General features: G+C 33.4%; 1 protein-coding gene across 6 annotated transcripts in view; it reads right to left on the bottom strand.

The window, feature by feature from the left end:
* The window catches only part of COP1 (COP1 E3 ubiquitin ligase), a 238,793-nt gene that overhangs the window by 47,114 nt on the left and 165,033 nt on the right, over positions 1-26,646 (bottom strand). For 5 of the 6 annotated variants that reach the window (XM_057729123.1, XM_057729128.1, XM_057729125.1 and 2 more), the window contains 3 exons: positions 11,477-11,594; positions 8,667-8,791; positions 7,469-7,629 (listed from right to left, as the gene is read on the bottom strand). In XM_057729123.1, the coding sequence (XP_057585106.1) occupies positions 7,469-7,629; positions 8,667-8,791; positions 11,477-11,594 (404 nt within the window). Of the gene's footprint in view, positions 1-7,468; positions 7,630-8,666; positions 8,792-11,476; positions 11,595-23,642; positions 23,773-26,646 lie in introns of those variants that run through there. The other variant, XM_057729129.1, reaches the window with a different exon arrangement.

Below are 26,646 nucleotides of genomic sequence, written 5' to 3'. Positions count from 1 at the left end.
TAACAGAAATCATTATCCTGACTCCTTCACTATTGAGTTAGAGAAACTTTAAATATTACTCCCAGTATTTCAAGCCAAACCCACTTTATATATACATATTTGTCACTTTTGAAGAGTTATGAGAGTCTTAAGTGTCCTTTACAAGCATTGCCTTTTACCATTAGATATCTATTTAGAATTGGCGACCTAAAACTGGATAATGATGTATGATGTAATAGCCTTGGCGGGAGTCACCATGGACTCAAGGTCTGCCTCCAACAAAAATATGGTGTCCCTTCACACAGACATGATCACTTGACAGAAAGTAATTTGCATTTCTGAATCAATTTATATTTCATTCCAACAGTTTCAGATAAGAGTTATGCCACAGAATTGATACACAGATATAGAACATACATAATCTCCTTTATCTAACTTCCATTCTCTGAGTAAAGCAGTGATGACAAAGAAAGGTAAGACAAATATATTGTCCCAAATTTACCTTTGCTTTGTAGCATTACATTCAAGGTGGATATGGGGTGTAGGAGTTTATGAAATAGATATAAATTACTAATACCAAACTGCCAAAGGACTATAATTATTAAACAATATTTCAGGTGCATAGTATTTCCTTTTCAAGCAAGAATTTCTTAACAAAACAAAAACAAAAATACAGTTCTCAGTATGTAAGCATACAACTTGTAAAAAGTCAAAAAATGTTTTAGAAAATTGTTTATGGAAACAAATTATTAAAAAATATTATTTTACTAACAAGATATTTTCAAACTGGCAAAGATACTGGCTTATATTCCATGTTTTACGGGCATGGTCAAACTGAAATCCCTGGACTTATTCAGTGCAAGACCAAAAGGAAACAGCCTATCCTAGAAGGCAATCTATCAATTTTAATCAAAAACTTTAAAGCTATTCATTTTCTTGAAATAAATAAATCTCAAGTTCTTTTTTAAAGAACTAATTAGAAATTTAAAGATTTATTGCCAAAATATTCAAGAAGCATTATTCATAGTAAAAAGTAAACATGAGTATCTTCAACAAAACAACGGTATACCAGTTATGGTAAATCCTTAGACTAGAATAATATGGAACCACTGAAAACACTCTTTTCAAAATATCTAGACCTGGGAAATGACAAAGGCAAAAGGTAAAGAATACATGATAATATATAAAATATTCATTGTTTTGGGTAAAAGAAGTCCCTATGAATGGAAAAATTACATGGTTAATTACAATGTTCATATTAGTTATTTCTGGGAAAAGTGATAACAGATATTTTCATGTTTTTCATTTTTCTAAATTCTCTAAAACACACATGTATTCATTTCTAATTGATTCTTTCAGTAACAAGCTACTATAATCATTAAAAAAACAAAACAAAACCTGAAACCTAAGAGACAATGTTCCAAGATGATCAATTATTCTCCACCAATGCACTTGAAGAGACATTCACTCTGATTCTACACTCTCCTAACGTAAAGCTGCAAAAAACTTTCTTTCAATCAACTCTAAATTAGTTTAAGGATAATTACTTAGTTAATGAATTATCCAAATCATTTCACTACTGCCTTTTACAAGGAAGGGAGGGAAGGAAGGAAGAAATAAATCTTATGTTAGTCCATATTAATACTTGCTAGAAATTGTGAGTAAATATAATATTTTGGAAAGAAAGGTTGAAACTAGAACTAATATAAACTGTTGATTACAACTTTAATGATACAGAAAATGGCTGTGTCCAATAAGTATCAGACAGCAAATGCTACTATATCTGGAAACAAGAGGTTAAAATAAATTATGGGATACTTTTCAAGGAAGTAGAGTCACAAAATGAATTGAAATTGTAGTCTACTAGCCCACCATTCTCTATATTCAAAAGTATAGAGTTGACTGCCGTATACTGAAATAAAGCAAACCACACTTATTTCAAAGATTGTAGAATTATTCAAATGGATTTGTATTTGGATGTTCAATCATATATGGATATAACACATTCAAGTACACAGTTTAGAATTTACAATTGCTTCTTTAAATAAATGAAGCACTAAATTTCTTTTATTACAGCAAGTTAAACATATGATCAAGCTCATTTCATCTATATTTTTAAAAATAACCAATGGGGAAATTAAATTCCAAAGCCTAAATAAAAGTAGAGTGATATGTAGTATTCTAAGTAGCTATTTCTCATAAATTTCCCCTTTTTTAAGAAAAATCATAAATACTGAAATAGGCAATGTAAATAACATTTACTCTTGGGGGTTAAAATCCTAAGAATTAGGCAATAACAGAATATCTGTATGTCAATAATTCTAAATTACTAAAGTTTAATTAAAATATCTTCAAATGAATTAAAATAATATAAAATGAAGAATTCTACATTCTTCATTAGTATAGACTAACTATTACCATTTCTAAGTATGTTAGAGAGGACCTATGTTGTAAAATTAAAAAATTCTTCTGAAAAAAAAGTATTTTCAATACAGTTCGAATAAAACTTATCTTAAAACTCTTTTGAAAATTAAATGTGGTATAAGAGGTTGGCACTTTAATGGTAGAAATGCTGGAGGCACTACCTTTGCAAAACAAAGCTAAAGAACAAAGGACAGAAGACTGTCAGCAAACCCTAAAGTGACTGAATAAAAGTGCTTTTAAGACACAGGGAAAGTATTTGGAAGAAAGAAAAAGAGAAAGGACAAAGTACTGTCCCTCAGATTAAAAGAAACAACTTTAGACATATTTTCTGTCTTTAAACAGAAGTTATTAAAAGCGAATACTGTAAGCCTGGAAGAAAAAGTAGACCACATGGCGAAGGTAAAGGTGGGAGAGAAGCATGCTCTTAACTTCCACAACACTGAAATGAAAGGAGAGACCCAGTAAAATGAACTTGACCAACATCTCAAAAAAGGGCAGTGTATAGCATTCTTTCCAATTTATATGCAAAATGGCAGAAATAAGAAGAGCAGAAATTATACATAGTCTTGGTTGATTACTCAATACAGGACTTGAGATTGCTAGTTCATTTTCAGCCAGACATAGCCAAAAAGAAAAATACATGCGTCTAGATTATAAGAAAGAACAAGGCTACGCAAAAATTTAATCTGCAGGAAAATATTCTAAATTTTTGTAAAATCGAGATACTGTCTTAAGAGAATATATCTCTTTGTACTTGTGCCTCTCCCTCTACCACTCATTCTTAATTTCTCATTCCCTCCCTATGACTAAATCACTACCATAAATGGTAACAAAGATAAATGCAATTTTATACCATCATTAATTGAAGAGTTTTATGTTTTCTGTTCATTCATACGGTAGATTTGATATACCACTAATATATGTCCAAACACTAATTAGGTAGGATAGAAATAAAGCATAGAAAGACAATGAAATGCTTGGCCTTTCTAAAGACAGCTACTGATTTCATGTCTTAAAAAAGACATGTAGGTGAGATTAAACATGGTACTCTTTTCTTATTCTCCCAAACAGTTCTCTGTACTTCACCATATCCAATGTCACCCTTCCCTTTCCTTCTTAAAACCACTCCAGTCAAACTCCCATCTTACCACGCCTGTTATTTTTTTTTTTGCTCATCTTACAAATCAGCCAAACTGATTTTTTAAAAATTTAAGTCAGATTGTATCACTACTTTGCTCAAAATCTTACAAGGGCTACCAACTCCCAGGAGAAACAAAAGTCTTTACAATGGTAAACAATGCTCTATTGAAACAGCTCTTCTCTGCTGCTCTGAAATAATATACTACTCCCCACCTAGATCACGAGAGTACAGCAACACTGGCCTTCTTTCTGTTCCTTGAACACTAATCACAGTCCTACTTCAAGACCTCTGAACTGTTTACTGCACCTGGAATACTCTTCTCCTACATTTAAATATGGATTACATCTTCATCTCCTTCTAGTCTTTGCTCTAATTCAGCTGCTCACTAAGGCATTCTGTCATCACCAATTGAAAATTACAACTCCTTACTCCAGCATGCCCTATCCCACTTTTCTGCTGCTTTGTTTTTCTCCAAAGCACTTGTCACCTTCATATATATATATATATATTTTTTTTTTCCTTTCGTCTTCTTCTTTTTTTTTGGGGGGGGGGGGTCTCCTCCAGCACATAAAATTCTAAGTCTCCTAAGAGGGCCAGAACTTTTTCTTACAATTTTGTTCAGAGTTTATCTTCAGTATCTAGAACTATGACTGCACATACTAAGTATCTGCTGAATAAATGAGCAAAGGACCCTCTCACACCCACCTCATCTAAAATAAGAAAATGAAGTTATTTTTTAGTGGCTAATCAAAGTGACCGTTCTATAAAAGTCAGACTTAAATTAAATCTGGAACAATACTGAAGTGAGTTACAGAACTTTTAATCTTTTATTGTTAAATAAACAAGTTCCCTGGTGATGCTGCTGCTGTTGGGTTAGGCAGCATACTCTTAAGAACTTACTTTGGAGGTTATCCTATGATCTACAATATACATCCTTTCAGTCTAATATTATTTAGTACTTCTGCCACCTTCCTTGACAAAGCAAGGACTTGAGAACATTTACATTACACTTATTCTTCTGATTTGTTATTATTGGCAAGCACTTAATTCTATACGTGTATTAAGTCCAACAGGACATCCTTGCTTTATACAGTCAACATGCATTTAGATTTACTGCATATTTACCATTTCTATTGCTTTCCATTCCTTTCTGCATCTCTTACTTTCATCTTCTGCACTGTTTTTTTTTTCCTTCTGCCTTAGCAATAACTTTTAAAATTTTCTTTAGTGTAGGTCTGCTGGTGGCAAATTCTTCATTTTTATTCATCTAAAAATGTCTTTATTTTACCTTTGTGTTGAGAGATTTTCACTGGATATGGAATTTTAGATTGGCAGGTATTTTCCTTCACACGCTGAAGATCTGGCTCCACTATCTTTTGATTTTTATTGCTTCATTGAGAAGCTGGCTGTCAGTCTAATTAACTCATCCTTTGAAGACAGTTTTTCTCTGCCTTCCCCCGTTGTATTTTATTTTCAGCAGTTGTACTATGATGTGTCCCACCAGGAGTCACAGGATCAGACACAATTACTTTTAATCTAGCACTTAGGTAGCTTTATAGAAGGATACAAGATAGGATATTCAGCATGCACAGCATCTTCAAACTCGGAAGGCCAAGCAACCATTCACATGCGTAGCTTCTTGGATCTCTCCCCAAACCACACAGAGTGAGCACAGCTGCCAAGGACAGCTGCGGTGCAGGTGGTTCACCTCAACACAGAGATGTGCCTTGGTCTCCTGCCAGTCTTACACTGTCCACGTTACATAGATGTAAAGCCAATATGTCAACTCACACTTCTCTCAGTCCAGAGACAATACTACAGATGAGGTTTCATAGTAAATTTAAGAGGTAACTAGCTCTTAGCACATAACATTCCTTATTTGTCTTAATTTCTTTCCACAGAAGAGTGCTATGAGAAGGCAGACCCAAGGTCAGATTTTCAGGCAGGCCTAGATCTGTTCAGGTCCAGATCTGATATTACATTTCTACTCACAATGTAGGTTTCAAGTCATTTATTCTCTGGGGTATGAAGGCTTATTGAATTTCTACCTTAATGTCTTTCATTAATTTTGTAAAGCTTTCAACAATAATCCTTTCTAATACCTGCTTCAGCTGCAATACTTCTCACCCCTCCTTTTAGTCTCCTATTGAATATGTTTGACTTTCTTACTTCAACCTCTGTTTCCTCTTTATTTCCCATCATTTTTTGTCTCTCCATGCCTCTTTCTGTATATTTTCTTCTAACTTTTCTACAAGTTCACTAATTCTCTCTTCAACTGTGACTTATCTTCCACTAGACCCATCCACTAAGCTCTTAATTTTGGTAATTATATTTTTTTAGCTCTGGAATTTTCATTTTAGAAATACTTTTTATTTTGCAATTGAAATTTCTGACCTTGTCTTTCATCTTGTCAGCATGGTTATTTTCAGGCTATGTTTGATAATATCCAGAGCTGCTGGGATTTTGTTTCTATTGTCCAATGTTTATACTAAATTTATTCATGTCGTTTTGCCTTTTCCTATATCTTTTATTTTTTATTGTGTCCTAGTTGTTATATTTGCAATTTTGAAAAAAATAAAATTCTAAGATGATCTTCTTCAGAAGGCCTTCTTACAGAGAGGATTAAATTTTGCATCTGTGAACACTAGCAGTCCAAGATCACCTCAATTTATTCAGGATTGATATGATCTGAAGTTGAATTGCAAAATCACTGGGGGCTTATCTCCCACTAGTTTACCCTAGACTAGAGAGTCCTAAACGAAAGTAAGTTCACCTGTATGGTGGTGGTAAGCACTAGACTCCACTCCCTGTGCCCCCACAAAGCTACCATAAGCGCTCTTAGCCATCCCACCAAAATTGGCAAATGCTCCTGGGGAAAAGAATACTCAAAAGCCAAGCTCACATTCCTAGACTGGTAATTCTTTTCTATCTTGTTTACTTTCCAATGACTTAAAACAGGTTTTGACTTTTAAAATGCATATACTTGGTCTAACTTTTCTAGTTCTACTTAGAGGGAGGGTTGCTCCAAATCACCTAGTCTGCCATTACCAAAACTGAAGTTGAGTAACAGCACTTTAAACAAGATAGCTTGAATACACCTAATTAAAGTTGAACTGTACCTGGAACTCAGATGTCTTAAAGTACCTATCAAGTAGAACTTTTTGTGTGTCAAAAATAAAACCAAGTAATACCTAAAAAGCTACTTTTTAAAAAAGGTGACATTAATGAGTGACTAATGTTTACAAAATCAAGACAATAAAAACAATTATTTCTTCATATAACTTATGAGCAAGCTTGTACTTTAAAATGTATAAATAAATGATAAGTTTTAGGAAGCTTTTTTTTGGGCTCCTAGAAGTGCAACTTTCTTGTTAAGAAACTGAATGTGTTTAAATATTCTTGTATAAATGTATTTTGTAGAGAGCATTTCTGCCCTGAAATAGTATTTAATTAGGTATAGATATAGGCCACTCTCCTTTTCCTACATCAATTTTTTTTCCCTCCTAATATAATACCAGGTTCAGTTGAATATTTATTGAGCCTACACTGCATGTGATTAATAAGGAAAATGAGACACAGTGTGTTTTCTGGAGAAATTTCCAGTCCTATAGGAGAGATACAGAGATAATGTGATATGCTGTAACAGAGGTATGCACATGATGCTGTGGGTACACAGGAGAGACATTGTGTCAGCATGAAGTGACTTTTCAATTACTGTTCCATTAGTGACATTCCAACTACTACTTTCTAAAATGCCTGTTTCCTTTTGGGATGCAATACTAAGCAAAAAAGAAAATGTATATGACATAAGTTATATTTTAAACTTATAAAAACAATTTATATTTTAAACTTATGTATATTTTATATATAAACACAATGCATTATATGAGACACCAAGGTGAAAAAACTGATATAAAAACTCACCCCATCTGGCAGTGCCCTCCAGCACACAGCACTAACAAATTCATTTGTATCATCTTCTTTTCGGTCTTTGTCCAGAACACTCTTGACTGTATCAAACTTAAAAGTTAGCAGAGTCTTAGAAAGTCCTTTATAGTACAGGTAAAGAGAGTTGTTCTCGCTTCCTGAAAAAAATTAAAAAATAGTTTTTTCAGAATGGGAGAACTTAGAATTCGGACATCACATTCATCAGGTAACTATCACTCAATATTCAAGTTCAAAGACTAATAATCTTTTATGGTAAAATATGAAAGACCAGAGCACAGGATTGCTTGGGAATTATGTGAGAAAAGGATTCACAGAGAAAAATGTATACTTTCCTAAAGAAATAACCCTCTGTCAAATGATGTAACAATATTGATACAAAAATCATTTTAGCAAAGGTCTAGAGAAGTGTGTTAGTATAGCATGATCTTAAATTACACTTATAAAGATTTCTGTCTAGAGGCGAAAAGAAGTTACAGCACTTAAAAATGCAGATTTTAATAATCTACAAAACTTATTTCCCATTCCCCAATAAAAGATGAGTAGTCTAGAAACCTATATTTTTGAGCAGTCTATCAAAGTAAGAGATTTGCTTTGACAGGGTTTAGGGTCATATACATGTAGAGATAGTCAACTTTACTGAATAAAGGCCAAGTCATTTGAAAGTACTGATGAAAGTTCATATATTCAGGCATCAACGTATTAAAGCATTTGAACAGTACAAAATTTGATTTTTCTACTTCTAATTTAAATTTGTACAAATTGTCAACAACGAAACTCCTAGAATAACAGATCAAGGCTACCCAAACAGTTTACTGAAGCGAACACTATATAGGGGAAAATGAACATCAAGGTTAAGAAGACAAATGTCTCCAAAATCAAAGTATCATCAGAAAGTAATATTTTCTGTCTTCAACATAACATCTATAGAAACTATGTTTTATTGGAGAACAACTACAAAACATATTTAACAATCTTATGCTGTTTCATGTGGTCAGGGCTTGTGCTCAGCGGAGGAGAGAAGGACCAATGCTTTTTCTAACCCAAGGAAAATTCAACCTGCTACCTTCTGAATGTATAGATCATTTCCTGAGTTGGTATACAGTCTATTACACTGAAAGCAATTTTAGTGACAGATACTTATTTAAAAGTTCCAGGGAAAGATAGTTTCACTTACCACAAGCTATATAATCGCCATTGGAAGCGAGGCCTACAAAGTTTTTTTCATTGATATGACCCTTGAAGGAACGTAGACAGTATGGCTTCCCTACATTCCACAGCTTTAGCTGGCTGTCTGTTGAACTGAGATAAACACAAGAAGTTAGAACTCCTTTAAGATTTCATGACATGAAACTCATCACTCCTAATTAGATGCAATCCAGTTTGGTGGGTGAAACGGCAGGCTCTGGAGCTAGATTGTCTGAGTTAGAATGCTCAATATGCCATTAATTTGCTTTTGACCTTAGCAAAGTTATACAACCTCCTTGGCCTCATTTTTTCCCTCAGTTAAATGTGAAATATAATGTTTCCTATCTTACAGAATAAATTAGATGAATCCTATAAGATATTGTAGAAATTAAATTAATTCATTTTAAATGCTTTCAATAGTCCCTGGGCATATAGGAAGTAATAAACATTAGCCATCAACACCACCATATCATCACCATCAAACAACAAGAGAGCTCTATTGGGAGTTGGGCTTAATTTCAGTTGTTCCAGTCAATTTGATTTACTTTTCAACTGTTGAATTATATTACTATACTGAATATAAACTATTTTCACAGCTTAGTTGTATCTACAGGGGTGGAATACTATGCATGGTTGAACGGTCTATCTTACTAAAGTAATATGCAAATGCAGTAATTAATCAAAAAATAACTGAATATAAAAATCATTGCTAATCCTGTCACACACAGTCTTAGGATTGAATAAAATGCTATGTTTTTGTTTTCTTCTTTTTGTTACAAAAATTGTATCATACAACACATTATTTTGTAAAGTACTTCTTCCTCACTCAACAATTTGTTTTACATTATTTATGTAAAATAAATACGTTTCTCTATCTTTATTAATGACTATACAATAAATAGTCTTTTCTCTTACTCTAACATTCACAGAATAGGGCACCATGCCAGATATTTTACATACATTATTTTATTCAAAGATTCACAACATTAGTAGTATTACTAGCTCCATTTCAGTGGTAAGGAAATAGATTTAGAAGGTTAAGAATATTTTCAGGGTACCACAGCTAGTAAATAATAGAGCCAAGATTGAAACTGTCTTATTGCCAAACTTCAAACTCTAAATACTTCTCTACTGCTTCTCATCATTTTTCAACATATCATCTATTCTTAGATGTTTATGTTGTTTTTTTGTTTTTTTGGCAGTGCCACATAGCTTGCGGGACCTTAGTTCCCCAACCAGGGATCAAACCTGGGCCCTGGCAGTAGAAGTGTGGCGTCCCAACCACTGGACTGCAAGGGAATTTCTGACATTTATGTTGTTTTAAATTTGTTTTTTGCTTAAAAATATTGCACTGAAAATCTCTTTATATGTGTTTGTATAGTCCAAGAATTCAAAGGTTGCAGCAATATGTATATATTTTAATATTACTTTTCAATATTTCCAAATATATTTGTGGGTAAATTTATCTTACATACTTCCAAACACCAAATACGTCCAAGAGGAAAATCATCATGATTTATAAAAACTAAGAAGGAAAAAAGACTGGTGAATATACAAACCACAAATCTACATAAAACAGTCAACAAAGATTTCCAGTTTATACAATTAGGTATACATATACTTCAACTAGTTGAAATTAAACTAATTGATTCAACACCTATAAGTCTGAAATTTAAGAAAAATACTTTTGCCATATAAGCTATCATTCATATTTGAATCTGGATAAAGTTTTATTTACTGCCCATTATTACTCCTAAAGATGAGATACTTTTTAATTGGTTATCACTTAATTTAGATTTATAAACTAATTTCCTAAATTAACTCCTCTTAGAAAGCTCAGCTCTCACTTTCTTTTCTTCCCTTTTTCATAACTCAATTCAAATTACCTTGTTAAATCAATTCAAACCAAGTTCTTATCTAGAGCAACCAGTATGGAGGCAGATGTGGTGGAAGACCCCAACTATAAGGCACTGGCATTAGTAATCTCCTAGGAGATATTAGAAACTATGTGAAAGGAAGAAAACAATGTATGATGATGCTTGAGAAGAAATAATACATATGAAAAAAGGAGACTGAGAATGGGTATTTATTAGGGTAATATAAAATAAAGAGAACAATGAAATGGATAACAGAAAGAAGGGACTGTCTCTGTTAGTAGAAAAGTTTAGGCAACAGTATTTTAGCAATTGAGATTTATTTATCTGGTTGACATCTTGTTATATTCAACAGAATAAAAGACAACTAAAAGCTAATATTGTGATTCTCTAGTTCAGAAGGCCTCTCAAAGAATATGTGTCAGGTGTAAGCAGTCATATTTAGAAAGTTCTCTTCAAAACATATTTAAAAGTCACCATTAAATCAGAGGGAGATCAAGTAACATGGAATCATGAAAGTCAACCAAATATTGCCGAAAACCAAAATACTACTACACCACAATACAGATAAATATATGATAACATGTTAATGGTCTTTAATAAATCAAACACTTCTCATTCTACTGCATCGACTGTGTTGCTTCTCTCTTTTTAAGGAGCAGGGGCTGAAATCCAATCTGAAGTTCAAATGTTTAAGGGGGCAACATTAAAAACTAATATCATCTGGATTTTATTCACAAATAACATAAAAGTGAGCAATACAGACTAGAATATACATGTATTTTAATTAGACAAGTTATAAAAATCTATTTAAGAAAAAGTGCATACACCACAGTGTTACTCTTCACAAAATCCACGGTGACATTACAAACTGGTAAATGATGACATGTTAATAAGCTCAACTTCTGAAAAGAGTAATACTCACGCAGAGACAATTTCCTCACCACTCACAAACTTTGCATAAGAGACAGCTTTTCGGTGTCCTTTGAATACCATGATTGGCTGTTTAGTGTTACGAAGATCATAGTAGTGAACACAGTGATCTAAAACAAAACAAAACACACAAAAAGAGAAAAATGCAGTAAATGAAGAAATGGAAGCCAAAGCTAATTTTAACTGGTTTGGGTGTTTTTCATCACGTTTCAGAAACAATATCCCACCTATAACAGTCAGAAAACTAAGGGCAATGACTCATTTTCAAAGATAAGAAGATATCATAGCTTTTGAATCTAGAAGAATATGGTTGTGTAAAAAAGTGTATACACACATGCTAATGTCAGTCTGAAACGGAGTTCCACTGATATTTCTGGAGATCCTGGCTCTAGAGACAGTATTAAGGATTCAAAATAACTGGAAAAATTTTAATGTATCCTTACATTTTGATGGCTTTATAAAAGTAATGTAAACATTTTAGGCTTCTGGTTAAACAAAATGCAATATAATTTTATTTCCCACATCTGCTTTTTAAAATACACTTTCTTGAGACACATTTTACACATAATAAAAATCTACTCACTGTTAAATATACAATTCAATGATTTTTAGTAACTTTACCCAGTGGTGCAACCAACACCATAAATCAGTTTTAGAACATTTTCTCCATCCCAATAAGATCCCTCATGCACATTTACCACCCATCACCCTAGGCAATCACTATATTTTACCTCTATAAATTTGCCATTTCTGAACACTTTATATAAATGGAATTATACACTATGTGACTTTTATGTATGGATGGCTTCTTACACTTCACATAGTTTTTTGCAGTCCAACCATGTTTTAACACGTGTCAGCAGTTCATTATTTTCTATTGCTGAATAGTATCCACTGCATGGATATACCACATCCTGTCTATCCACTCACCAGTTTATGGATATTGTTTTCAGTTTTTGGTTATTGTGAATAATACTGCTATAAACAATCACATTCAAACCTTTGTGTGGACATTTATTTAGGTCGCAGGTAGATACCTGAAAAGTGTAATTACTGTGTCATGTGATAATTTTGTGTTTAACTTTTTAAAAAACTGACAAACTGTTCACTGTACCATTTCACATGTGTCCCACCAGCAATACATGATGAATCCAATTCCTTTACTTGAGTTCTTAGAAAATTTTGGATACACATCCAAAATGTGTTTTGCAAATATTTTCAGTCTTTCTGTTGCTTATCTTTTTAGATAAGTATGGAGTCTTGAACTTTGATAAGGTCCAATTTATCTTTTTTTCTTCCATAGAACACACTCTTGGTGTTGTAAATACAAAAACTGACTAATCCAAGGTCTTATAGATTTTTCTATTTTTTTTTTCCCTAACAGCTTTATTGTTTTGGTTCTTACATTTTAAATCTGTGATCAATTTTAAGTTAATTCCTCTGTATGGTGTGAAGTAAAGGATTTAGTTCATCTTTTTGCATGTGGATTAATATGAATCCAGTTGTCCCAGCATCATTTGAGAACAGACTATTTTTTCCCCAACAAACTGCTTTGGCACCTTTGTTGAAAATGAACGTACTATAAATAAGGATTTACTTCTGGATTCTTAATTCTAATCAACTGATCCACAAATGTCTACTCTTCTGTCAATACAACAATATCTTAATAACTACAACTTTGTAATTTTGAAATTGGGAAGAAAAAGTCCTCCAACTTTTTTTCCCCAAAAATTGTTTCGGTAATTCCTGGTTTTTTCCATTTTGAGTTTATCCTACTTTGAGTTCACTGAGCTTCTTGGATGTGTAAATTGATGTTTATCATCCAACCTGGAAAGCTTTGGGCCATTATTTCTTCAAATGTTTTCCTGGCCCTTTCTCTCCCACCTCAGCTTCTGCGAGTCTGTACTGTATATGTCGGTATGCCTAATGGTGTCTCACAGGTTTCTGAGGCTCCATTCACTTTTTTCTTCATTCTTCTTTCTATTACTTAGACTGAGTAATCACAATTGATCTACCTCTAAGTTCACCAATTCTTTTGCCAGCTCAAATTTGCTCATGAGTCCCTCTAGCGATTTTTTTCATTTCAGTTATTGTACTTTTCAACCACAGAATTCCTATTTGTTTTTTCTTATTTTTTAACACTATGTGGTAAAACATATTCATCATATTTTCCCTTAATTCCTTAATTATAGTTTAATTCATTGAATATCATTTATAACAGCTGACTTAAAGTCTCTATCTAGTTAGCCCAACATACGACGGGATAGTTTCTATTGACTGAATTTTTCCTGCTTCTTTGTGTATCTCATAATTTTTGTTGTTAAAAACTAGACATTTCAGATAATAAAATGTGACAACTCCAGAATCAGTTACTCCCTCCCTCTCCCGGGTTTATTGCGGTGTTGCCACTTATTTGTTCAGTGACTTTTCCAGAACTAATTCTGTAGAGTCTGTAATGCCTGCTGTATGGAACCACTGAAGCTTCTGTACAGTTCTGTTCTGTCCTTTTTTTGTTTGTTTTTTTTAAAACCTAGCTGAGGAAAGGTTGCTACTGGGTCAGCATCACTTAGTAGTCACAAGATTTCCTTAAATGGTTTGAGTCAGTATGTCTTCTACCCTTTGCCAAGGGGATCTTTGTGTGTGTGTCAGGGCATGCTTTCAAAGCTCAGGCAACTTATATATCTGTCTTAGCCTTCACTTCTTGCTTACACAGAGCCTCAAGGTCAGCCAGAGGTAAGCGACTAAAGCCCTCTCCAGTTTTTCCTGGCCAGCACACTTGCCTGGACACGCACAAAGCATTCTCATCCCAGGAACACATGAGAGCTTTTTCAAAAAGCTGTGGCTCTTCTGTTGCCCAGATCTTCCTTTCAAATTTTTGACAGGGTTCCTGTTTGCCCCAACTGGTATCACAGCCTTTGACAGCTGTAATACTACATGTGATTGTTTTCAACAATACCCTGGGTACAAGTCTTTCCCCATGGAGACTCTGAATCACTTCAAACAGAAACAACATCTTGCAAATGGAGTTTTTTCTAGTGAGTTGTAAGTCAGGTCAAATAGTGACAATGATCTGGGAATGGAGATTTTTGAGAAGCTCCATAACCAGTTTTTACCCCAGTGATGACAACATGGCTGCTGGTTTTCAAAACTTCCATAACTACAATGTTGGTTCATTTTTATAAATTTGCCAGTATTTTTGTTGCTTATATGAAAAAGTATTCCCATATTCCAGTTTATGTTTATTGTAACTGCATTAAGTGATCACCTCAAATGACAGCATTCAGCTTATCCTGTGGAAGCACAAATGTATATAGCTGTAATTTGGTATGTGCTAGAGTAAAACGGGAAGAAAAAAATCCTCCTTCATCTGAGTGCTTATGTTAAATTTATCAATAAAAAAGATTAAACTTCTCTTTTGCAGTAAATAATTCAAAATTGAAAATCATTTTAGTAAAATAAGTCTAATTTCTTAAGTTATTTTATAAGCTGAAAATAATGATAGTATAAAAGAGCATACTACAGTATAATGATGTATTACCTCATTCTCAGGCTAATAAAAAACAAAGGGGGATGTAATATGTAAAAGACATAGGGGTGTAAGAAAAGGTTAAATTATGTCATCGTGTATTGCAAAAAGATTTTTCAGTAACTGGAATGAGAAAAGTAGTGTGGAGACTGAGTATGAAATGTAGATGTTTCTGTAGACACGGCAGCCTCAAAAGAAATTGCACTGCAATACTCAGAGCCAGTTTACCACGTGTGATTTATTTTCAGCAAAATATATACTAGCTACCACATTACTGTTATTATGTCATTGTGTTGGTTTTTTGTTTGTTTGTTTTACATTTTGACTGTATTTAGTTAGAATTTTATCTGACTTTATAGTTGCTTTAAGAGCTAGGAACATACAGAGGTGATCTTCAGTTTCATATTTGTGCATATACTTTAGTAATATGATATAATTTAGGTAAGTAGGTACAGTCCTCAATAATTTCCTTTCCTTTATAAAAGGAAAGTCTTTCTGAAGTGTCATCCTAATTCTAATATTCTTAATAATATGAAGATATAGTATACAATCCCATTTCTATTTTTCTTTTACCCCTTTTTACTTTGAAAAATTTCAGATCTGCAGAAAAGTTGAAAGAATAAATACAATGAATACCTTTGTACCCTTCAATCTAGACTCACAAACTGCAAGCATTTTACAGTATTTGCTTTATCCACCCCTCTACAAACAAATACAAACAAACACACGCGCACTTTTTTCCCCCTTGAACCATCTGAAAGTAAGTTTTAAATATCAGGATATTTTACCCATAAAAATGCCAGTACCTATCTTCTAAAATGAAGAAAACTCTTCAACAATATCATATGTCATATTCAAGAATTTAATATTGACATAAGAATATAATTTAATATGTATTCTGCATTTAAATATCCCAACTGTTTAAAAAATACCCTGAAAACTATTTATTTAATTTTGCTAAAGGGTCATACACTATATTTGGTTTCTATGACTCTGTCATCTTATATATTACAATTTCATAATACTATTATTTTTGAATCATCTAGGACAGTTGTTTTTGCAAAGTGTTCCACAAGTCTGAATTTGTCTGAATGTTTTCTCATTATATCCTCCTATTACATATTTTTGACAAGATGACTATAAAACTGATGGTCCTTCCTACTGCATCACATCAGGAGGCAGTAGTTTGGTGGTCCTAAATTTGATTAACTTTTCTAATCAAACTATGCTACTTGTACAACCATGAAGAGGAATACCAACATAGAACAATTTCCAATACAATGAATAATTTTCATATAGAGATTTAAAAAAAAAACAAACCAAACCAAAACACAACAAAGCAAAACATCCAAACAAACACAGTTTCACCATTAATAAGGTAATCATTGCTGATAAGCTAAAATAATAGGATGGAAATAATTTGCTTGGAATAGATGTAGAAACATCTTATTGAACTTAATGTTTAATGAAGAGTTCATTACCTTCTACTAAAGTAAGAATAAAACAACTATAACTGATTAGTCAAACTTTTTAAATACAGTTTATGGCACAGCCATTCTAGACTGTTCCAAAAAGCAAGAAGACAATATGGCCAATCAGAGATCAAACTGAACTTCAAAAATCCTCAGTTGTATTTTCAGGTTTCCCACATGCTTGAGAACTTAAATCCTTAGAAAGCTTTCCTTAGGCAGGGCAAATAACTTAGTATTTAAAAATACACAGGTTCACTGGTTACTGATATTTACCTCATATAGCCATCATTATTGTTTTTAAAAACAATAATCAATTCAGTTTTTACCTCCTTTAAGCCTTTGATGATATCCTAATACACCACCCTCAGAGATCTGAAAGCTAATCATTGGAAACAGAAAGATCAAGCAAGTATAAGTTAAACAATACAAATGCACATGGAATACTTTGGAAGCAATTCCTTTTAATACCAGCTCTGAATTTGGTTGTTAGATCTTTGTTCATCATTTGACAAAGAATCAGAAATTGTCATTGCTTATTTTTTTTTAACTGTATATAAAACTCTAAAAAAGACACATTAACATTAGCCCACTATTACATACCCTTTACGTTATGAGTCACCCCTCCTCACCAATCCGTAAAAGACATGCAAGCAATTGTGATATTCCCCTAGTATCACAGAAGTAGCAATTATCTATCTGTACATTAGATAAGCCATAATCATCAAATCAGCAGCAGTTAAAACAAATGAAAAAGCTTTCCAGTTCTGCATGTAAGGTGCTTAGAAGTTAACACTCCATCCTAACAACTAAAAGGTGAACAGACTAAAAAAATCAATGACACTTCTAGGATCCATAAGAGAGGTGAGGGCCCAGGTCGACCGCTGCCATAAAGACTTGCAAATACAGGGAGTCACAGCTTATCAGAGCAGAGACTCACAAGGAGAAATTGCCATGGGGAACCAGCATCTGGGTATAAAAATTTGAACTGTAACAGACGAAATGTTGAAGGCTCAGTGTGGACAAGTCTGAGAGTTAAAAATTCCAGAAGGATCCAGTCATAGGAGTCCTCCATAATTTTGTCAGATTTATTTCTAGAAGCTTGATCAGGTTCTTAACGGCAGAGCACAGAGGATTTTTAGAGCAGTGAAAATACTCTGTATGATACTATGATGATGACTACATCTGTCCAAATCCATAGAACGTACACCACCACAAGTGAGCTGGTGATTATGATGTGTCAATGTATTTGGTCAGCCAAAAAGTTCATTTGGTTTTAAGTAAAAATAGAAGACACAATTTTCATTTTCACCAAGAACTTTATTGAACAATGTCATTAACTGAATGAACTTTCTGGCCAGTATGTTCATGTATTGTAACAAATGTACCGCTCGGGAGGGAGACGTCAATAATGGGGCACTATGCATGTGTGGGGGCAGAAGGCATAGGGGAACTCTCTGTATCTCCCTCTCAATTTTGCTGTGAACCTAAAACTGTACCAAAAAAAAAAAGTCTTTAAAAAAAGATAAGAAGTCTCAGTAACGTATAATTTCCCAAAATTAAAAACAAAAAACAAGATCTTAGTTAAGAAAAAGTAGCAAAAACATTCATAACAACGTCTTCGCTGGCCTAACTTACTTAGAACCCTGGGATATAACACAGATTAAAGTAAGAGTTGTTCTGATTAGAGTCCAAGGTGGAATAGGTGCCCTTTTCTAAGCCTTCATTTGGCTTTCCTATCCACCTGCCAACTCTTGAGAAATCTGGAGACAGAATTTGAAAAATATTAATTGTATTATTGATCACTACGAAAAAAAGTCTTCATTTATTTTTTTCCAAATTTATCTCTTTTTATGGTAGGGAGAGAGTATACTGATGAATTTTTAATGCTTAATTCCAAAGTCCATGGGCAATTAAAAACCTTTACAAATTGCTAGTATGACCCCCCCAATCCAATTCAAAATATCAATAACATCTGCTTTTTGCAATAATATCTATTTGTGTATGTTCATGATTTGTTGGTTTTAATTATCTCTGATGGAAGAAAATGTGTTTCCCCTACAAGTGTTTCTCTCGTGCTATCTCTAAAACTAGACTGGCAACAGGGAGAATATTGTTTAAATCTTCATACTCACTAATAGGACCCAGTACGATATTCTACACATAGACATTAGTGGCTAAACAATGATACTGTCAGCTTCATCACTAGGAAATGCAGAAAAATATATATCAGATATAGAAAAGTTTTATAATATGTGTTTGTTATGTGAATTCATCTGAAAGTATACAGAACAAATTACATGTGGAATATACAGTTTTATTATCATACTACTATAGCAGGTTACAGATAAATGTAAACCACACAATCTAAAATATCCACAGTGGCTTGTAAGATATTAAATAAGCACAAAATGTGGGCAAAATTTCCTGGTTTCACAGTGTGCCTGCTTTGGAATCAGTTTCTATACAATAAAATACGTGCTAATTACCAAGGAAATTTAAGGATCTGTTTTCCTCTTCTGCTTAGTAGGTGATATTTTTTTAAAAATTAGATTTTTATAAAATTATTCAAACATCATAAATCTAAATTCGGAGGCAATGCCTTGCAAATCTAAATGGCTTTAGAAATATAAAATTGGCATACCCACACTGGAAATAAGGCTGAAATACATACTCAAAATGCAGTAGAAAATTATTTCCTCAACGTAGTAGAAAAGCATTTCCTAGTTTGCTAAGTTTACACATAGCCAAACTAAGCACCTGCAAAAATATGTGAATATTTATTTTGTGAGAATTAATTTGCTTCAATCTTTACTGATCTGCTTTACTTCGATTTCTTTTCACAAAATGGTTGTCTAAATTAATGGTAGTAGGAAAGAACCAAAAAAGCTTAAAATAGGGTTTTTATACAGCATTTAGCTGATAATTTTTAAATTTTTAATAAAATAACCCAGTCAGGGAATTTGGTCTTTGAACTGGTAAATTTAACCTGTTTCAATATAATGTGATCAGATTAATCAGATGTTTGGATTAACTCTCATCATCTTAGATTTCACTTTTTATCCTGGCTTTTTCTACAGTTCCTCATTTCCTTGTTTCCTCCTTCTACAGACTGAGTTCTTTCTAATATGGATTGAGTTTTCTCTCCTACTGTAGGTTTGGAAGTAGAGATTCTATTCCTATTCTTTAGTGAGTATGCTTAAAATTTTAGAATGCATGCATGACTTAAAGGACAAAGCTAATTATTACAGAGATTATACAAGAACCTTAGATTGTTTTCCATTTCACCAATACTCCTCCAAAACCTGGGTTACATTTTTATTGTCCAAATTTTTACTTCCATCTTTTTAAAACCTCCAAATTAGTCTTATTCTTCTATTATTATTGTTGCTGTTTTATACAGTCAATGCTAGCTAAGATTTACTCACATTTACAAATTTCTTTGCTCACAAGATTTCACTTCTTGTATTTTATTTGATTCTTGATTTAATTCTCTTCTTTTGTTTATTTCTCTGTGGTGGGGGTGAGAAGAGGGGGCATCCTATACCGTGAAGGCCGTGATTAGAATTCTCAGCGGGCCAACTCCTTTCCACCACTCAGAGTCCAGGCTAAGACAAAGTTTCTGGAAGTTTCCCCATGTAGATACACAGATAGGCAATTACAACACCCTAGATACACACTCCCCAGGTCCACACCATCTGCTCCCTCCCCACTAACTCTTCAATATCCAAGTCCCTGGATTACTGAGGCCAGCAACTTTCCATCACCACTGGGCAACATAACTTCAGCTCACATGTTTATTTCTCTGTTTTTATATTCTGCTTTGTTTGTGACCCTCTGTGATTTCAATACTTAATAAGCTATGCATCTAAAATAATATTTTATATATTTTATCTAAAATAATGTTTATCTAGAATAAATGTTTATTGACAAAGGAGTTTCAGTTTATCTAGTCTATCACACTGCTAGAACCAGAACTCCCTTCTGAGAATCTCATTACTTTTATTGGTATAATCATTTGAAGCAAGTTTCAAAATAAAAGGCTGATTAACCCTCCACTTATGTCAAGTAACTACTTTTCTGGTATACTTCACAACTGTCCCTCCATCTCCAGAGGTACTTTCATCCAACCCAGGGTATTTTTATTAACATAAAGTATGTTTCTATATTAAGTGTCTTTCTATAGCATCTTTCTATAGTAATAATCTATTAGGTAGATTCCATGCAAGAAGATGACTGAAAAACTAATCTAAAATGGATAACTTAAGTGCAAAAGATAATGTAGATTTGAGGTTCAGTCTATATAATGACCTCCTTTATGCTTTTCTTAAAGTCAAAAATGAATCCTATTATCTCAATAATAATAGTTCATAAGAAAAAACAATTTGGTTTTTCTCTTTTACTAGACAGATTTGATCCTTATGTTTTGCTAAATGCTATTAAAAAAGAGACAATGTTTTAATGCAATTATGTTCATCAAACAAAGCTTTCTTACTATGACATATAAAGGGTCTTCATTACTTAGCCTATATCTACATTTCCAAATTCCTATTCCACCAATTCAGGAATCTGTAAATATTTTTAGCATAGTTATTCTTGTCCCAGGAGAAGACAGAGGGGTACACATGAAAATGATCTGAGAAGCAATTTTAAAATACGAATGCTTGGTCTCCTCTCTGAAGATCTGAATTCAGTACGTCTGTGATAGGGCCCAGACATGAATAATGTTTCAGCTTTTCAAAGAAGACTGATATGTCTCAGGTTTTAAAAATACTATTCTAATGCTATTTTTTTTAAAACATATTATAACTTATTTGCTTGTCTATCTTATCTGTGACATCCTGAGGGGTAGGATTATTTTTTATTTTTGTATACATGGTAACAAAGTTACTTTAAAAATGTTTGTAAAGTTAATAAATCAATGATTTAATTCTGATGAAAATAATTCCAAGTATACTGATTAATGCAATATAGGGGGGGAATTTTATTTTATTTTTAACAGCACATGGTCTAGTTCCTCTAATCACTATTTACTTTCCTTTCAGGGACTGTAAGAAATCTTTAGATATATGTTACACATTGGATAAGCAGATCTGTAGTTAAAGTACAGAGTACAAAGTTCACTGTGCTTATGCTGATCAGTATCATAACATTCTATTTGTGGATCCAGAGTGCAGCTAAGTATCACTTAACTTGCTAGTCTCACAGATGTTTCAACCCAGGATGACCACAGCTTCCTAACTCTAACACACCCCTACTATGTGTCTTCTAATATGCTTTTATTCAGAATTCAGTATTCTAGAGTTATACAAAATCAAGTGGCTGCTTTTGTTTTTATTTTCTGCAATTTATATCTGGAATAGAACCACCTTTTTGTATCCATTCATCCATCATCCATCTACACATTAAACTCATCGCAGTTTCTACACACAGCTTTTGGTTGTTTGAAAAATCTTTGTTTTTATTTTAAAAAAGATTTTTTGGCTGGATATAGAATTTTGGGTTAAAAAATCTTTTTAGCACTTTAACTGTTTCCATTGTTTTTTGGTTTGTATAGTTTATAGTGAGAAAATTGCTATAATTTTTATCTTTCACAGTATATACTACTTTTGTCTTCAAGATTTCTCTTTGTTTTTGGCATTTTGACTATGATATGCCTAGGTATTTTTGGTCTGTTTTTGTTTTTATCACGTTTGAGGTTTTGTGAACTTCTGGTATCTAAGGCTGGTTATCTTTCATCAATCTTGGAAAATTCTTGATCTTTATCTCTTTAAATATTTCCTCTTTCCTTTTCTTTTCTTCTGCTTCTAAAACTCCAATTACAAGTCTGTTTGACTGTTTGACATTGTCCAGCAACTCTTGGCTACTGTGTTCTGTTTTTCCCTCCCACTCTGTGTGTTTCATTCTGGATAATTTCTATTGACCTATTTTCAAGTTCATCTAGTTTTTTCTCAGTTTGTATCCAATCTGCTGATAAGCACATCAAACAAGTCTTCATTTCTGACATCAAGATTTGTGTTTCTAGTATTTCAATTTCACTCTTAAAAATACTTTGCATTTCTCAGCTGAAATTCTTCCTCTCTTTCAAGCACACTGTCTACCTTGCCCACTGGATTCTTTAACACATAATCATTTATTTTAAAATTTCTGTCTCATACCCCAACACCAGGGTTATTTATAAAATTAATAAGTCCTTTGAGTCCTGACAACAGGATGCTTACTCTCACTTATTTGTATATTACATACTTTTAAATTAAATGTAAGAGATCACATATAGAACAGTTGACACTGAAGCAAATAGTATTTCTACTTGGAAATGAGTACTTCTTTTTCTGTCAGGCCATTAGTGTGATGGAATCAACTGACTTAGTCAGTGGTTGAGCTGAGTTTTGGTTTCGGTTGTTAAGCTCACTGTTGTTAAGTGTATCACAGGCTTCAAAATTTTTCAACAATGAGCTGTCAACACTTTGTGCTTAATGTGGTCCTGGAGCAACAGAAATTTTTCTCAGTATTCCTGCTCTACCCTTACTTTTCTTAACAATTTCTGCATGTCTGAACCTAAGAGGAGAGGATCCTTCTCCATGCTACTGTCCCTCCTCCAGTGGTAGAGGACTCTTTCTTTTTTTTCTGGTGGTAGGATTCTACTTGGAGTGGGATTCTTAGTTCTTCTGGTCCATCATAAGTCCTATCAAGGGCTCACATGCCTGAGTTTCTGGTATGGGGCTTCTTAGCTTTCCAACCCCTCACCATCATGGCAGCCAAATTCTACATAGCATCTAAGGCAGGTCTTAGAGAACAGAGAGTTTTCATGTCACTCCATCAGTGGTAGTAGATATCTGCTTTGTATGATGCAGGATCCTGAGCCCAAGAAGCTTTCTTGCTTCTCTCCTAATAGCTTAAAGCTTCTGCTCCATGTGAGAAAATGGTCTGGAAAAAAGGTTATATTTTATGCTGGTCCTTCAGCAGGAACTCATCACTTCACGAACTTCTGACTATCACTGATGCAGACTACTGCCTTGCCACATTCATTCTGTGAGCAGCCAGTAGAGGGCCATGGAGAAAAACATTCCTTTTGTTTTGGACTTCCAGTTATTCTACATTTCTATGCCAGCCCACACTTGGCCTTTAAACATGAATTAACATTTTAGCTCATTTCTTCTTACCAGCTTCTATGGTGGCTACTTCTTCCTCTTGTGGTCTGCAAATGGTGAAATAGTTCATGTGTCCCATATCTCCTTGGAGGGACTTGGCATTTCTTGGAATTCAGTTCTCCTGCCTTGTGACCTCAGCTCTCTGACAGGCAGGGGTCAAGAAGAAAGTTATAATTTTGTAGCTCACAGTGTTTTCTGTTTTTAAGATGAGGGTTACATTTTCTGGTAGCTTTCTATACATGAAGCAGAAGTTATATCTTTTGAAAATATTTCCTTGTCACATCTATGGAGCACACATTCTTGCATACTTACAAGAAAACTACACTGATTCGGCCTGGTGTAGTGTTCCTTCTCATTCACACCAGCCTACAACAGTAACAGCTCAATCTTTCCTTGTTCACCTTGTAATAGCATCTATTAAGTATCTTGGCTAGAAAATTTTAATATGTATATTGGCAACCCTGGTCTCACAATCAGTTGGCTGTCTCTTTGACATCAGTATCACTATATACCCAGTTAGAAATAAAGTCTGATAAAATGACTCATGAAAAGAATAAATATAGGGCAGTCAATTCTAAGCTGATGGAAGAAAAATAACTTATTTTGTCAGCAAAATCTCAGATCTTTATTTGATTAGTAATCTGAAAAAGGCATTTACTCAATTTTTCTGGCATGGCAGAACTGTAAAGGGAGAGTTAACAAGAACTGAAGAGTGAACCGGTGATAATGAAAAGAAATCAGGAAATGTATGTGTAGAACTGTGGGGAAGAGACTCAAACATGGGTCTGAGAGCCTCTGGTAAGGGCAGAGTGACAGGCAGGACTAAAAGAAAACAGGAAAAGCAAGAGGAAGAGGAGGGGGGAGAAGGGAGAAGAGGGGGATTGAGAGAAGAAGGGAAGTAGAGTGGTAAGGAAGGAGGGAGGAAAGGAGAAATATGAAAGTGAGAAAGATAAGGGAGAAAAAGGGTAGAGGGGAAAAGGGAAAGATGGAGGGGAAGAAGAAAGAGCAAGGAAAGAAGGAAATAAAAGGGAAGAAGAGAAAAGAAAGGAAAAGAAGGAAGGGGAGTTGAGAGAGAACACTAGAGAACATGAGCAAGCAAGAGTCAGCAGATTGGGGACCTCCCTGGTGGCGCAGTAGATAAGACTCTGCGCTCCCAATGCAGGGGTACCGGGTTCAATCCCTGGTCAGGGAACTAGATCCCACATGTATGTCACAACTAAGAGTTTGAATGCTGCAACTAAGAAGCCAGTGAGCTGCAACTAAGGAGCCCACAAGCTGCAACTAAGACCTAGCACAACCAAGTAAATAAATAAATAAATATTAAAAAGAGTGCGTTTACAGGCAAGAAAAAAGTTTCTGAGATTCTGAACTTTTTCTATAACCACAGATGGTTCTACAATAGTTGAGAGAGCTCAGCTTTTCAGATTCATGCATAAATTTATGAAAAAATCCATATCTTACTAAAATTCCTTCATTTATAAAAATACATATTTCTTTACAATTACAAATATTATTTTTTCATTTAACATTGTGCAATAACTCATTTAAAGACTAATCTAACAATCAAAGCATTTAGCACCTAATTTTGACTAGTAATAGCCACTCACTGATTCTCTGTCACCTACAATGATCTACCTACATCTGTCCCAAAATTAACTAACCAAGTAGACTTCTAATTTTTTTTCTAAAAGAATACTAAAAAACTACAACCTCATAAATTTTTAAATCAATATCTAAAATTTTTCATCATATATTTACCATTTATAACATTTAAATAAAATTTTAAAATACGAATTCGGTATATCTAATGAAATCTAAATACCATAGTAATTTGATGTCAAACATCATCCATTAAAAAATACACATAAACAAGCTATTCTTTAATAGTGGAAAACTTTACATAATCTTTTCCTTGAATTTATATTTTCATTCCCCTTGCAAAACAAAATGTATTCAATTGATTTTATACTGTCTTTTTAGAATAAGTCTTATTTAGCATTTTCTTCCTTTGAAAAAAGAAAACGGATGTGTATAATACAAACAATTTAATTTTTTGTGACCAAAATGCTCTAAGTGTAAGACATTTTCTCCACTTGAGTTATTATAAAATTTATCAGTATATGATTGATTAAAAAATAAATTTTGATAATTATTAAACAAAAGTAATATTTTATTAGAAATATATGTTTTCATAAGATGGCTGTGGCATACTCTCTCCCTCTGCCTTTTGTGCTGACTTTATTCTGGTAACTACAAATGAATATTACCTGCTCTTAGAATTCCATTCTTATTGTACAGCATTAATTCTATTCCTATAGTTCATTTACGTATTTATACAGATATCGTCATAGAAATGGAAAATTTTCTCAGAGTATGTCATTCAATTTTTTAAATTCCAAGTTTGTGCCAAGAATCACAGTCATTTATTACCAAAAATATTTTAAATGATCTGACATCTTGATTGGCCCACACTTTAATTTTTCATTAACTACAAAGAACTGGAACCATCTACCTTGTTACCTAGTAATGAAGAGTATTTTAAAATCACAATTTTTGCAAAGTACTAAAATGGGTTTACCAACATCAAATCAAACGTGCAGAAACACAATCCCTTATCCCAAGCACTTGGGGCAGATAAGTTTCATAACTGAATTTTTCAGATTTTGAAAGGAAATAAGCTTCATATTATATTACACAACACTATGAGTAAGGTCTGTGTGTACACTCTGTAACCAAATACATTAATATTTCTACTGGAAAACTTATGAACAATTACACAAAGTGGGATATATAAAGATAAGTAGCTCTGCTCTATACTTAATCACGCCATCAAATGAAAATGAGTTTTTGGCCTTCAGCGCTTTCTAGAGCTTCAAATCGCAGACAATGGACTATGGATCAGTATTAATTATATCTGTTTATTTTGCAACTGAAGTAAGATCCATGTTCAATATTTGGTGCTAATGGCTTCTTTGCTTTGCTCTCGTGGAACATGAGAATAAGGAACAATGAATAC

This window comes from Hippopotamus amphibius, chromosome 3 (assembly GCF_030028045.1).
Source record: "Hippopotamus amphibius kiboko isolate mHipAmp2 chromosome 3, mHipAmp2.hap2, whole genome shotgun sequence".
Lineage (NCBI taxonomy): Eukaryota > Metazoa > Chordata > Mammalia > Artiodactyla > Hippopotamidae > Hippopotamus > Hippopotamus amphibius.
Note: the sequence above shows the minus strand (reverse complement) of the source record. Positions and strands in the feature narration are given on the sequence as shown.